This window comes from Nicotiana sylvestris, chromosome 1 (genome assembly GCF_000393655.2).
Source record: "Nicotiana sylvestris chromosome 1, ASM39365v2, whole genome shotgun sequence".
Classification (NCBI taxonomy): Eukaryota; Viridiplantae; Streptophyta; class Magnoliopsida; order Solanales; family Solanaceae; genus Nicotiana; species Nicotiana sylvestris.
The window spans coordinates 93,748,014-93,763,126 of record NC_091057.1 but is presented as its reverse complement, the minus strand read 5'-3'; the positions used below and the strand labels follow the sequence as shown (position 1 = coordinate 93,763,126).

The window sequence follows — 15,113 nt, the reverse complement described above, 5'->3', positions numbered from 1 at the left end:
CAACCAAAAATCAGACAATGACAGAGCGGCCTGTGATTGAGTGATAGATTGATCGACGACGGAACGAAGAACGAAACTTTACGACAGCTTTTTCGTAAACGTTCACTTGCATCACATCATCTTCAACCAACCTCCACCCGAGAAGCCCATGGGATCCGCTCTACAGATACCATCAAATCCCAGTTTCCGAGATACCACATCAGCCCTATCACCACTAATCCTAGGTTATCAGGGGACGCTAGGCATCGGAATTCAAAAAGTTCTCTTTTTTTTTGTCAGCGGATTTCGCTCATCAAGTTCTTCTTTGATCTGCCGCTGTTAGAACACCACAATATTCGTCTTTTTGGGGTTAATGTTCTCAATGGTGAATCGATCATTCGATATCCTTTTCCTTCTGCGACGGAATGGAAGAAAAGTAATGAAACCTGCGATGGCTACTGAATAACCTCCTTTTACTTTCTCAATAATAAAGCCTTTGACCTTTGTATTCGTTTCGCCAAATCTTGTTCAGTTCCATCCAAGCTCGGTTTTGTCTGAATCTTCGTGGAAGAAGAAGAAGCGGTTCACCAGCCACTACATCTGTAGATCCCACCAAATCATTAAACCTGGCGGCTGCTCGCTCTTTGATCAGTGATTCACCGGCCACTAGATCGATGAAGAATCTCTCTAAAATCTGCTCTTTGATCAGTGATTCACCGGCCACTAGATCCAGGAATCCCACCTTATTCTCAAACCTGGTGGCTCGGTTGATTGGCACTCCTGTAGGCTCATCTTGCATACAAATTCTGGGGGTCCCAAGTCCTGCATCCACCAAGAACATTTCTTCCCTTAAGCGTAAAACTTCAGATTGTAAGGCGTTTCCACTACATAAGAAAAAACTGGAATTAGATCTTGGAAATGATCGACTCAAATAGATGCTCATCATAAGCTTTTTTTTTCCTCCTCTTCGTGTTCTATTGATCAGAAGCATCCAGCAGCGCCACGCCAGTAGAAAGAGTCTTGCTACTAAGCTAAGCTGCTGTTGGGGAACTCGGTATAAGCGATTTTCCGCTTCCGCCTTTCTAGGCTTCACAATAGCTCCCCCCTTTCTTTTCCAATTCCTTCTTTTCGTTCTACTTAGGTGGAGCAATCCGAACTCTCGACAGAATATAAAAGAGGACCACAGGCCTGTGTAAACACCTCAACGAACTCATGTGGACACTCCTCAGCCCGAGGACAATCTCTCAAATACACATGTTGATGTTGTTGACCCGTTTTTCTTTTCTTTGCTGATTCCTCTCAATGAAATTTTCCATGTTGCACTAAGTTACTTACGGATGTATGCATGCGGTCCGGGAACACTTTGGGGTGAACACCCATCCGAACAAGTAGGGTCAATAGTTCAGCATTTAGGCCGTAACATTTAGCAACAAATAAATATTTAACCCAACAAGTGCTCTCCGAACCAAGCTAGATAGTCTCCTATCACTAGGCTCACCAACCAACCTGGACTTTTTTTTTATTATTCCTACCGGATATCAAAACAAACCATAAGGATTGTTTCCAGCCATGAGTTCCCCTATGACATAAGCGCTCTTGGGTGGGGTGGGCCATTCCATCAAATCTTTGAGAAGGGGCCCAATCTCGTATTTGATGGTCGGCGTGGCGATAGGCTTCGTTTCTACGACTGCCTTCCCAGCCGTTGAAAGACTGAGCGAGAACGGTAAGGGGCGCACAAACAAAGAATGTCGTTGTGCGGGGATGCGATTCGCCAAGCTGGGGCAAAGAAAGCCGTCCGACCCTACCGAAGTACCAAAGGCTTTCGAGGCTTACACCTCCCTATTACAGGACCTAAAAAAAGGCTTTCAGTAGCGCCCTTAGAATCTAATTTGAAGCGCCAGTAGTTGTAGCTGTGGCCACACCAACCCTTTCGTTCTTATCGCTCCGGATTCCGATCTATATGACCTCCGGGCGGTACAAAGTAAACCTCTTCCGTAGAAGCAGGTAGTAACCTAACCTTTAAGAATTTGTTCAAGGGGGGACCCTCTGATCTATCAATGGAAAGATCTCCATGTGTGGCGTGATAAGGAATCCTAGAAAAGATCGATTGAGACTCCCTCCACGGTCCCACGAAGATCTCTACATACTTGTCCAGGACAAGTGATATATTTGGTCTGCGTGCCTGGGAGAAGCTCAAACAAAGAAGAGTCTGGTCCGGTCTGAATTCAGGCACGGCCCGCCAGTCTGCTGCTAGGTCCGGAAATGGCGTTGGGCGAGGGCGCCGCTATGCCCCTTAATGAATCGAATGGTCCTTCGACCTTCGTTTGATTCCGACGGCCGGCATAGATCTCATGAGACCCGCCCACTATTCCCCTTGATGGTTCATTAATGCCCTTTGATTTAGACTCTTTCCCCCTTCTCAACGTAGAAAAATATCGAGAGGGGCCCGAAAGCCCCAAAGAACGGAAACGGAATTCGATTCACTCCCCATTATCTCTTAAATAAATAAAGCTCGCCCTGGGCCGGGTCTTTCCCTGTTGTTCTGTTCTTGCCACGAGAAAGACGCACGGAAGAGGTATTCCCAGCGCGCGGAGGATCCGTTGAGAGTTTGTCTCGGTAGAGAACTGTACGATCTTTTCCCCTATTGTATTGAATCAATAAAAAAAGAGGTCAGTGCTACGGCCCCCTATTGTTTGATCCAATATTGACCGGGGACGAGCCCCCACATCCATAGATCCTTGGTTTGACCTCTCGTAGTGGTCCTTGCTTTTAAGAAAGCGGAGCAGGACCAATTTCTCGTACTTGCACAGTGTGCCCCCCTTTCTTCGAGTACCCCGCCCGGTTCACTAGGCTGTTGGCTTACCAAGCACTTGCCCGCTACTCCTTCTGCCCGCTTGGTGGGTGGAGCGCTCGTTATCCTGACTTTTCTCTCTACTGGGGCCCTCCCATTGCTATAGCCATAAGCTATGGCAGCTCCAGCTCGCAACCACAGGGTCCCGCCCCGCGAGGCCAGAGTGGGCTCAGCGGTCAGCCTCCATTCGAATTATGTTAGGGGGTCTTTCGCTTTTGCCAGATCTAGAGATATACTACAAGTCCTCCGTCCCAGATTCCATCGCTGCAGCCATCTAGTTCACCGGTACTACCAAAAAGTCTCATGCTTACATTACTGTTATTGATGGTTTGATTATCTTGGACCACGAGGACCCCAGTCGTGCTTCTAGTTTCCATTCCAATCATCATATTGATGATAAATCTCCTCGTGCTCTGCCATAAGAACTTGGAGTTCGTATCATGGTGAAGATAAGGTAAGGCTATGATTCTTGCTCAAAAAACAGACCGAACGCCTTCGAGTTATTAGCTCGTCCAACCCGGCAGCATTCATGAGTCGCTAGTTCAACTGTCCCTCGGAGACAGGGTCGAGAAGTACCATGCATGGTTGCCCCCCGTCCTTTCTTTCTATCAGTCTCACCCAGCAAGCCACCCCAACCCTACAGCCAAAAAAGGTAAGCGCCTAGCGCGAGCCTTATTTATTAGTTTAGTAAAGTCAAGCTTTGGCTCCCTAAAGACTAAAGAAATGCATAAAAAAAGGGGGGGACTTATGCAACGGGCTATGCCACCCAAACCAACTGAGGGAAGTCGCATCCGTCCCATCGCAAGCACCTACAATGTCATGATCACATTGGTTTACCCTAGTTTCTTTGGTAGTTTAACGTACGGTCGCCCCTCCAACAAGAAAAGGTATAAATATGGAAACTTCTCTGCCATTTGGATCGGAGAATTTATGGAGGAAATCGGGTTTTAAATTCCCAGAAACCGCACGATTATATAGCCAAAGGGAATAGGCCGCGCCTAAAATCATCCCAAGCGCTGCTAATGTGGCTACTAAGCTATTTCTTTGGAAAGCTCCTACTAAGATGAGAAATTCCCCGATAAAGCTGCTAGTACCAGGTGAACTCATATTGGCCAAAGTGGAAGAGAAGAAAATGGTAGAGAGATTCGGCATGGTGCTCACTGAACCTCCGTAATATCTAACAAGTCGAGTCTTATGTCGGTCATATAGAACACCAACACATAGAAAAAGGGCTGAAGAAACCAGTCCATGACTTGACATCGGTAGAATGCTACCTCCAATTCCCTGTATGTTCGATAGAGCCAAAGATTCCCCCCCACTGATCGGAGTACGCCGATTACCCCCTGAACCGTACAAGATAGTTATCACCTATCATACGGATTTCTAACTTAACTTCTTTTTTCTGGTCGTTCCGCTCTGTCGATCGATGGTAGTATAAGAGATCTGTAATCCCCCAGAAATTTTTTACATAATGGTTCCTGCTTCCTACCCATAGTTAGCATGTATCTCCCCCGGTCATACTTTAGTATCACATCGTAGACCCCCACCCCAACGCTATCTTCCTTATCAGTGAACCGGAACATAGTGCATAGGTACTCTTCGATGCAGCGGGGACGAGACGACGTGACATACTACGATCACGTACAGAAGTGCTGTCCTTCGTCTCGGCAATATGGAACCTCTCAACAGCTCCCGTTCTTTTATGGGGTCCTATCGGAATAGGTAGGCCCAAGCCTTTGCCCTCCCCTCTCCCTCCATAAGACCCTCTTTTTCTTTCCCTCTCGGGAAAGAAGATAAGAAAGGATTCATTTTTTTCTTTCATGTGAACGGCCCTATCTTGTATCGAAAGGTTTTTCGTGCTATACACCACATTGAGAAAGACCAACCTCCTATGTACCGAACTCTTTTTGTACCTCGAAAGGGGGGTCCTCCTTATGATGCTACAGATGGCTGTCCGAAGTGCAAGGGGTAAACCCGGACTCGGATAGGATAGGATTGTGCGCGCCGGGCCCTTCGGGTCTCATATTTTGGCCGAGTTTACCGTACCTCCGTCCCCTATGTTAGGCGGCCGTAATATTTTGTTACGTTCTACCGCTGTTACGCCAGAATAAAAGGTTCCACACGAGCTCCCGTTCTGCGGCGTGGTGGCAGGACCGCTAGGGGAGTGGCTCCGGGTATAGATAGGGTTAAATCTGCAGGGGTCATGCAAATACATAGGCCCCTTCCCTTCTCTTTTGGATGAATGGGGTGGTTTAGAAGGCGCTTTCCGATCTACGGTCCCTCGGAGCGAAGGGTTAGGCAGGTAGTATGGGCCCTCTGACTTCCAGCTATGTGCTGTGCGGCTCCCGCGAAGCGAATGAAGGGAAGCTCTTCGAGCTTCCGGGTGAGCTTACGCTTACTCTCAGCCTCTTTGATTGGTAGGCGGGCGGGCTAAGCCCCCTACTTAAGATTCAATTCATAAGGCTAATTTTATGTTGTCGTGAGGCTTTGGTTAGGCCGACTACTATAGGCTAGCTACTTCTAGCTTCTATACTGGCCCTTCCACTTTGGTGTAGTTTTAGTTTGTATTGGTACTGAATGAACATATCAAACAAAGGCGAGCAGTATAAGCCCTTCTCCGGCCTGGGAAAAGCAGCGAACTCTAGAAGCTAGGGCTTTGTTCACCTTTGGACACGAACACTATTCCGTTCTCAGCGGAAACCCGCCTTAGAGATTGAACGGCAATAAGATAAGTCAACGTTCAATCTAAGACAGCGCTGAGCGCTGATAGCTTGTAGTGAACAGCCCCATTATGAAACCAACCGAAAGCAGCCTTTGGTACTTAAGTAGTTAAGGTTTGGAACCCTTGCAACTATGATAGAAAGCCGTTTGCTTGTTGCCAAACCCTTCGCCTTTCTTTTGAATCAAAGTAGGTCGCGACTGTTGTATTTTAGTCGGTCGGGTGAAGCGGTAGCTTCGTGCTCCGCTTCTCTCGCGCTTGCTTGCGTGAAGGCTTAGAGCCCTTTTCGCTAGGTCCAAAAGCTTCCCAAAAGATCTGATCCAACAGAAATCCCGCATTGAGCGTAGCTGATATGCGGCTACGGCTAGCCGATCATATCATTCCATAAAAAAAATCTATATGTATAGAGAGATCCCCTAGATATACAGATAGAATAGATGTTCATAGATAGACAGACATTCCATTGATTCTTTGTTTTTGGACTGAAAAAGCTCGTCGATCCAAATGAATCATTCTTCTGGTCTCTATTCGCTCCCCACCTCGAAACTGACCCACTGCACAGCGCCCATTTGCTTTTTGCGTGGGAAGGCAACGAAGTTCAGTTCATGAGACCGCAGCACAGCGGAGTGGAGTAGCCGCGACATGAAGTTCCTTACCTTAGCTGGATCTCGTTGGTGCCACCTAAATAGTAGGTAGGTTGCGGATGTGTGACGTTTGGAGTTGTCGTTCGTGCACCTGTACCCAATGGAAGAATGAGTGATCTGTTCCCCTGCGGATCATGGCCTTACCACTGGGTCCCCGATGGCCAGTGGGGGATTCAGTATAGCAGCTCAGGCTCGTTTGCACTGCGCGTTCCCGCTGGACTGGACACATGTTAGCTGTAGGAAGTATGGTTCCGAAAGTGACTTTGGTTCACCAGTTCAGGCTCAACTCCTCGGTTTACGTTAGTGGACCTACAGGTCGGGCCGGGGCTCTGTGCTCTTTCTTTCTATGTGGGACAATACCGGGGAGAGAAGGGAATGCGTCGAGGCGGCGAACAAGACAACTACATTTTGGCTTTTCCCTCCATGAGATAAGCCTAGTGCATTGGACCGATGGATAAGAGAACTGAGCTGGCCTAAAAAGCGCTTGGGCGCTCTACGTACGATGTAGACTCCATCAGATACATATCGATTTCTTTATGATGGATCAAGAATAGATAGTTGTCTCATCAATAGATAGAAATAGGAGATTTCCCCTTATTCTTGAGAGATTCCCTCTCTATCTCTTTCGATCTATCAGAATAGATCAGGCTATCTATCAATCGATTTTAAAATAGCACGCTCATCTCGCTTTTCGTTCATTTTCGCCACGAAAACATAGCCGCCATAATATAAAGCAGGCGAAGCATCTAGAAGTACTCGCTTCACGCCCTTGAATTATTATTCACGAATGAATTGGGAAAGCCAACAGAAAGATTTGATTCTGACTTCGTAGAGCTGGTGCTGTTGTTGCCTACGCGTAGGGCCATCCCCCACTCCCGTCCCGGGGCGTTAAGGGGCTTTTGTTTTTGGAACAGACAACAGTGTTTTGCTGACGCCTCGAATCAAGCTTTTATTGCGACATGTTATGCTTTCTCCCCCATTGCTAGTAGTCTATGCTTTCTCCCTCAGTTATTAGCACTGGGTATTTAGTGCTAATAACAGATTCACGCGACATTAAACTATTTGATCTTAAATGGGTAACCTATGAAATGTGTGAAGAGGATTGGCAAGAAAGGCAAGCTTAGCCCACGGTATATTGGACCTTATAGGATTATTCGGAGAGTGGCCTAAGTAGCTTATGAGTTAGAATTTCCCTCGGAATTGGAGTCTATCCATCCGGTTTTTCACATATCTATGTTACGGAAGTGCATTGGCGTTCCTACCCGAGTAGTGCCCACGGATGATGTACAGATTACATAGAACTTATCATACGAGGAACTTCCGATTGCCATCGTAGACCGAAAAATCCGCAAGCTGCGGAATAATGAGGTAGCCTCCATGAAGGTACTTTGGAGAAACAACAATGTGGAAGAGACGACTTGGGAGGCCGAGGAAAATATGAAGTCTAGATATCTCTGCTTATTTACTCCTCCAGAGAAGGGTCCAACTGAGACGTCATAATTATAAGGTACGTATATAAATTCTTGTGTTGAATATTGTCATTAGTCATGTGAGGCCATTGTCGTTATTGATAATTGTGGTCTAGGATGGCGTTGGATTATTAAGCTTCTACAGGGAGAGTTGGTAGTAGTGTCCTTATAAAGGCGACCTTGCCAAAGTTATATGGATCACGGGGAGTAGAACATTCGAGGACGAATGTTTCCAAGGGGGAAGGATGTTACATCTCGTGTTTTTCGTACGTTACAATTTCGTCTCCAGTTAATTGACGTAGACTCGGGGGTGAGATCATCTCGATGTTAACGTATTTACGATATTTATAACAAGTGATAAATAAAGTGTCATGAAGGATAAAGGATGCACGAATTAGAGAAAACAAGTTTCATTGAAAATGGCCAATTTGGGATAAAATACGGATCAAGTAATAATACCCGATAATTATAAACTAGTATCATACAAGGTACCATATGACCACGGTAATATAATATATAAATTATATATGGAGTATTTTGAAAATAAATAGAATTTTAAGTAAGTTGCGGTAATTTTTAAATTATGCGGGTAATAAATTAATTACCGGATAATAAAATATTATCCAGTTAACTAATAAGTGGATAAAAATTAACAAATCACCCCCAAGAGAACGTGGAAGCCTCCCCCCCCCCTTAAGGTGACTCATTGTTCACCTTTACATGTGTCTTTAAAGTTTCAAAAGACTAAATTATAAGTCTTATCAAGAAGACTTTTGTAAGCAATATCCAAACATTATGCCTTTGATTTTAAAAACCAAGAACCTTATTTGCTCAGGATTCAAGTGAATCAAAGTAAATTCTTTCAAATTTTAGAAAGAATTAGAAACATTTTCCACCTAGGATTTCAAACCAAAAAAGGACGTTGGAATAGTTTATCCGCTTGGTGCATTGTTTAAGTTTGCTGCCATTTAGTACCTGAAGTTGTGACACAAACAAATTAGTAACAAATAAGGAAAGAAGAATAATACATAAAATGATTTATATAGATAGCCAAAACCGTTAGCTCTCCGGCAACGGTGTCAAAAAGTTGATCGAAGCCAACCCTGCACTACTATTGAGTAGCGAGAGAGGTCGAAGCAGCTTTTACCTGATTTTACGTCTAATTTTATAATACTACAATGCTAAATTAGACCAAGTAAATCTAAGATTAAACTATTGGTGGTGGCTGGGATCTGTTATTAGCACTCATTTATTGCGATCCTAATAAAAGCTTGGTGGTGGCTAAGATCGCAATAGTTTAATCTTGTTAGTGGTACTGGGTATTTATAATACTACAATGCTAATAACATTCTCATTCTTGAATTCCTGTCATGTGAATCTATTGATTCTAGTACTAAACTTCTATTATTCTATTCTCTCACAGATGGTGAGGACACATGCTACCGGTCTGGACGGATGACCACTAGTACCACTAGTTGGGGCCACTAGAGGCCGAAGACGCGGTCGAGGCCGTGGTAGGGGCAGGGGTGTAGCCTGCACAGTAGCTAGGGCAGCACCTGTAGATCCACCAGCCACCCAGTTCAGGATCAGGTCCCAGTTACAGATGCTCCAACAATACCAGCTCAGGCACCGACTGTGCGTATTGTGATTTCGGGCCTTCAGGAGGCTTTAGCTCAAATTCTATCAGTATGCACTGGTCTGACTCAGGCGGTCTCAGTTACTACTGCCGCAGCTACTTCTCAGGTCGGGGGAGGTACTTAGACTTCTGTTGCTCGCATCCCTGAGAAGGTTATGCAGGGACTTCAGACACCGGGGGCACCTCCAGCCCAGCCGGTTGCACCAGCTTAGGAGTATGTGGTACCTGCTATGCTTGATGACGAGCAACGTCAATTGGAGAGGTTTGGTAGACTTTAGCCTCCGAATTTTAGTGGTACTAAGGAAGAGGATGCCCATGGTTTCTTGGACAAGTGTTAGAGGATTCTTCGTACAACGAGTATTCTGGAGACCAGTGGTGTGGAATTTACTACTTTTCAATTTTCTGGAGATGCATTTACTTGGTGGGAGGCTTATGAGAGGCGTAGGCCTATTGGTGCAACGCCCCTTACCTGGCAGTAGTTCTCCATTCTCTTTTTGGAGAAGTACGTGCCACAATCTCGTAGAGAAGAGCTGCGCAGGCAGTTCGAGCAATTGCGTCAAGGAGATATTACTATGAAACAATATGAGATGCGGTTCTCTAAGTTAGCTCATCATACGGTCTGGTTGGTTCCCACGGATCAAGATAGGATTAGGAGGTTCATTGATGGCCTTACAATTAGCTTCAGATTCTCATGACTAGGCAGAGGGTGTCAGGTGCTACTTTTGAGGAGTTTGTTGACATCGTCTACGAGATTGATTCAGTTCATCGCTAGAACCGAGATGAGAAGGAGGCTATGAGGCCTCGAGGATCTTGTAGCTTTGGTAGTGCTCCTTCGTGGGGTCAGTTTCAACACGGCAGAGGTCGTCCATTAATGCATGCTCAGTCAGCTCGCCAGGTTATCGTGGGGCATCATCCGGTCATGGTTCTCACAGTTCTCATTAGGGCCATTCATCACTCAGTGCCCTTTTAGCCCAGACTTCGTCTCGTGCTCCATCAGTTCAGGGCTCTTCTATGCCAGGTGCATCTGCTAGTCATCTCGGTGCTAGGGGTTCCCTTCAGTCCCCATCTCCAGCACCGGGGAAGTGTTATGAGTGTTAAGAGTTTGGGCATATGAGGAGGCAATATCCTCATCTTCTCGAGGGTTAGTCAGCTAGGGGTCGCCCCATCTGGGGAGGTCGATCAGGTGGTGGTCAGGCTCGTTTCTATGCACTCTTAGCTAGACCCAATGCTATTGCTTCAGATGATGTGATTACAAGTATTGTCTCAGTCTGCCACATAGATGCCTATGTGTTATATGATCCCAGTTCCACCTTTTCATATGTGTCATCATATTTTGCTCGTTATTTGGATACACCCTGTGAATCTCTTATTTCATCTGTTTTTGTATCTACTTTGATGGTCGATACTATAGTTGTGGACCATGTATACTGGTCGTGTGTGGTGACTATTGGGGGTCTGAAGACCCGAGTGGACCTATTTTTGCTGTGTATGGTGGACTTTGACGTGATATTGGGCATCGATTGGCTATCTCTGTATCATGCTATATTGGACTGTCATGTAAAGACATTGGTGTTGGCTATGCCGGTTGTGCCCCAGATTGAGTGGCAAGGTTCTGATTTTATCCCCAGTAAGGTGATTTCATTTCTGAAGGCCCAGCGGATGGTTGTGAAGGGTTGTCTTTCATACTTAGCCTTTGTGAGGGATGTCGGTGCAGAGACTCCCAGTTTTAATTCTGTTCATGTTGTGGGGGATTTTCCTGATGTTTTTCCTATAGACCTGTCGGGTATGCCACCGGACAGGGATATTGATTTTGGTATTGATCTGGTGTCGGGCACTCAGCCCATTTATAGTCCACCGTATCGAATGGCATCGACGGAGTTGAAAGAGTTGAAGCAGCTTCAGGAACTCCTTGATAAGGAGTTTATTTGGCCTAGTGTGTCGCCTTGAGGTGCACATGTTCTATTTGTAAAGAAGAAGGATGGCACGATGAGGATGTGTATTGATTACAGGCAGTTGAACAAAGTAACAATCAAGAACAAGTGTCCTTTTCCTCGTATCGATGATTTGTTTGACTAGCTTCAGGGAGTGAGAGTGTTCTCCAAGATTGATCTCCATTCAGGTTATCACCAGTTGAAAAACAGGGACTTGGATATTCTTAAGATAGCTTTCAAGACCCGATATGGTGATTATGAGTTCCTTGTGATATCTTTTGGGCTAACCAATGCCCCAGCAGCGTTCATGTATTTGATGAACAGCGTGTTTCGGCCTTATCTTGACTCATTAGTGATTGTTTTCATTGATGATATTCTAGTATACTCGCGTAGTCAGGAGGAGCACGCAGAGCATTTGAGAGTTGTGTTACAGATATTGAGGGAGGAGAAGCTTTATGCAAAGATGTCCAAGTGTGAGTTTTGGCTCAGTTCAGCGGCATTTTTGGGGCACGTGGTTTCCAGTGAGGGTATTCAGGTTGATCCAAAGAAGATAGAGGTGGTTCAGAGTTGGCCCAGACTGTCCTCGGGCATAGAGATTCGTATTTTTCTTAGATTGGCGGGTTATTACCGTCAGGTTGTTCATGGATTTTGATCTATAGCATCACCCTTGACCAAGTTGATTCAAAAGGGTGCTTTATTCAGGTGGTCGGATGAGTGTGAGGTGAGCTTTCAGAAGCTTAAGACTGCCTCCACCACAGCTCTAGTGTTAGTTTTGCCATCAGCTTCAGGTTTATATACCGTGTATTATGATGCTTTGAGAGTTGGTATTGGGTGTGTGTTGATGCCTGAGGGTAGAGTCATTGCTTATGCTTCTTGTCAGTTAAAGCCCCACGAGAATAACTACCATGTTCATGATTTGGAGTTTGCTTCCATTGTTCAGGCGTTTACGATTTGGAGGCATTATTTGTATGGTATGTCTTGTGAGGTTTTTACTGATCATCGTAGCCTCCAGCACTTGTTCAAACAGAAGGATCTCAATTTGAGGCAGCGGAGATGGTTGGAGCTGCTAAAGGATTATGATATTACTATCTTGTACCATCCGGAAAGGCTAATGTGGTAACCGATGCCTTGAGTAGGAAGGCGATGAGTATGGGGAGTTTGGCATATATTCTTGTTGGGGAGAGACCTCTTGCAGTTGATGTTCAAGCCTTGGCCAATCGGTTCATGAGGTTGGATATTTCGGAGCCCAGTTGGGTATTGGCTTGTGTGATCTCTCGGTCTTCCTTATTGGATCGCATCAGAGAGCGCCAATATGATGATCCTCATTTGCTTGTCCTAAAGGATAAAGTTCAGCACGATGATGCCATAGATATGACTATTGGTGATGACGGAGTATTGAGGATGCAAGGTCGAATATGTGTGCCCAATGTGGATGGGCTTCGGGAGTTGATTCTAGAAAAGGCCCATAGCTCGCAGTATTCCATTCATCCAGGTGCCACGAAGATGTATCAGGATTTGAGACAGCATTATTGGTGGAGGAGAATGAATAAAGACATTGTGGGATTTGTAGCTCGATGTCTCAATTGTAAGTTCGGTGAAATATGAGCATCGGAGATTGGGTGGCTTGCTTCAGCAGATGGATATTCCAAAGTGGAAGTGGGAGCGGATAACCATGGACTTTGTAGTTGGGCCCCCATGGACTTTGAAGAAGTTCGATTCTATCTGGGTGATTGTGGATCGGCTGACCAAGTCCACGCACTTCTTTCCTGTGTGTATTACCTATTCTTCAGAGCGGTTGGCAAAGATATACATCCGGGAGATTGTTCGTTTTCATGGTGTCCCAGTTTCCATCATTTCAGATAGAGGTACTCAGTTTACTTTACAGTTTTGGAGGTCAGTACAGTGAGGGTTGGGTACTCAGGTTGAGTTGAGCACAGCTTTTCACCCTCAGACGGACGGGCAGTTCGAGCGCACTATTCAGATATTGGAGGACATGTTGTGTGCTTGTGTCATTGATTTTGGAGGGTCATGGGATCAGTTTCTACCACTCGCAGAGTTTGCTTATAACAATAGTTACCGGTCGAGTATTCAGATGGATCCATATGAGTCTTTGTATGGGAGATGGTGTAGATCTCCGGTCGGTTAGTTTGAGCCGGGTGAGGCTAGGCTATTGGGTATAGACTTGGTGCAGGATGCTTTAGACAAGGTGAAGGTGCTTCAGGAGAGGCTTCATACAGTGCAGTCGAGACAAAGTAGTTATGCTGATAGAAAGGTTCAGGATGTGTCCTACATGGTTGGTGAGAAGGTTCTGTTGAAGGTTTCACCCATGAAGGGTGTTATGAGATTTGGGAAGAAGGGTAAATTGAGTCCTCGGTTCATTGGGCCTTTTGAGGTTCTTCGGGGATTGGGGAAGTGACTTATGAACTTGCGTTGCCACCCAGCTTAACGAGTGTGCATCTGATATTTCATATTTCTATGCTCCAGAAGTATATTGGCAATGTGTCTCATGTTTTGGATTTCAGCACGATTCAATTGGATGATGATTTGACTTATGATGTGGAGCCAATGGCTATTTTGGAGCGTCGGGTTCGAAAGTTGAGGTCAAAGAATATAGCTTCAGTGAAAGTGCAGTGGAGAGGTCGGCCCGTGGAGGAGGCTACCTAGGAGACCGAGCGGGAGATGTGGAGTAGATATCCTCACCTATTTGAGGCTTTAGGTATGTTTATTGACTCGTTTGAAGGCGAACATTTATTTAAGAGGGGGAGGATGTAACGACCCAACCGGTCATTTCATGAGTTACCACTTTGTTTTCCCCATTTCTACTTCTTATTGTCTTGCTCAACTGTATTATGTGTTATCAGGTTGGTTGGTTCGGGTTCGGAGAGGTTTTGGTAAGGTTTGAGACACTTAGTCTCTTTTGAGTAGGCTTAAGTTAGAAAAGTCAACCGGATGTTGACTTATGTGAAAAAGGGCTCAAATGTAAATTCCGATGGTTTGGATAGCTTCGGGAGGTGATTTGGGAATTAGGAGCGTGATCGGAATATGTTTTGGAGGTCCGTACTAGATTTAGGCTTGAATTGGCGAAATTGGAATCTTGGCGTTTTCCGGTTGATAGGTGAGATTTTGATATAGGGGTCGGAATGGAATTCCAGAAGTTGGAGTAGGTCTGTTGTGTCATTTGTGACGTGTGCGCAAAATTTCAGGTCATTCGGACGAGGTTTGATAGACATTTTGATCGAAATCGGAATTTATTTGGAATTTCCAGGCTTGAATCCAATGATAATTTGGTGTTTTGATGTTGTTTTGAGTATTTCGAAGATTGGAACAAGTTTGAATGATGTTATGGGATATGTTAGCATTTTTGGTTGAGTTCCAAGGGCCTCGGGTGTATTTCTGATATCCAACGGGACATTTTTGGACTTGAGGAGTGCAGTTTTTGCTGGTATTTTGTTGCAGGCATTTTGCTCTTCGTGATCGCATAAAGGGGATTGCGATCGCGTAGGCTAATTCGGGGCAGGGATGAAGTTGTTCTATGCGTTCGCAGAGAGGAGGTCGCGATCGCGGATGTTTGAGAAGTTGTGCTTCGCGAACGCCTGACCAGGGTTGCGTTCGCTTAGAAGAAGGCAAGCTGGTGTGTAGTAGAGGTGATTGCTCTATGCGACCGCGTGAGGCAAGACGCGATCGCGTGGGTTTGGGTGATTAAGCTTCGCGAATGCAAGGGGATATTCGCAATCGCGTAAGATAAATTCTGGTCCAGCAAAGTTTGTGCTTCGTGATCGCAATGGATTTCCCGCGATCGCGATTAAGTAATTTTAATAGCTGGGTATAATGTTTCAAAATGCCATTTTCACGATTTTTGGCCTAAGCTCACCATTTTTGACTCG

General features: G+C 45.4%; 1 protein-coding gene and 1 pseudogene across 1 annotated transcript; one reads left to right on the top strand and one right to left on the bottom strand.

The window, feature by feature from the left end:
* Positions 1-2,108, bottom strand: part of LOC138884156 (small ribosomal subunit protein bS1m-like) — a 2,125-nt pseudogene extending 17 nt beyond the window's left edge.
* An 8,678-nt stretch (positions 2,109-10,786) lies between these two features.
* On the top strand, positions 10,787-11,245 carry LOC138872448 (uncharacterized). The gene has a single exon (XM_070150454.1). The coding sequence runs from the start codon at positions 10,787-10,789 to the stop codon at positions 11,243-11,245; it is 459 nt and encodes a 152-aa protein (XP_070006555.1).
* Positions 11,246-15,113: the final 3,868 nt, after the last annotated feature.

Coding starts and splice junctions, on each gene's coding strand:
- LOC138872448 (XM_070150454.1), top strand. CDS start 10,787: ATGGTGGACTTTGACGTGATATTGGGCATCGATTGGCTATCTCTGTAT.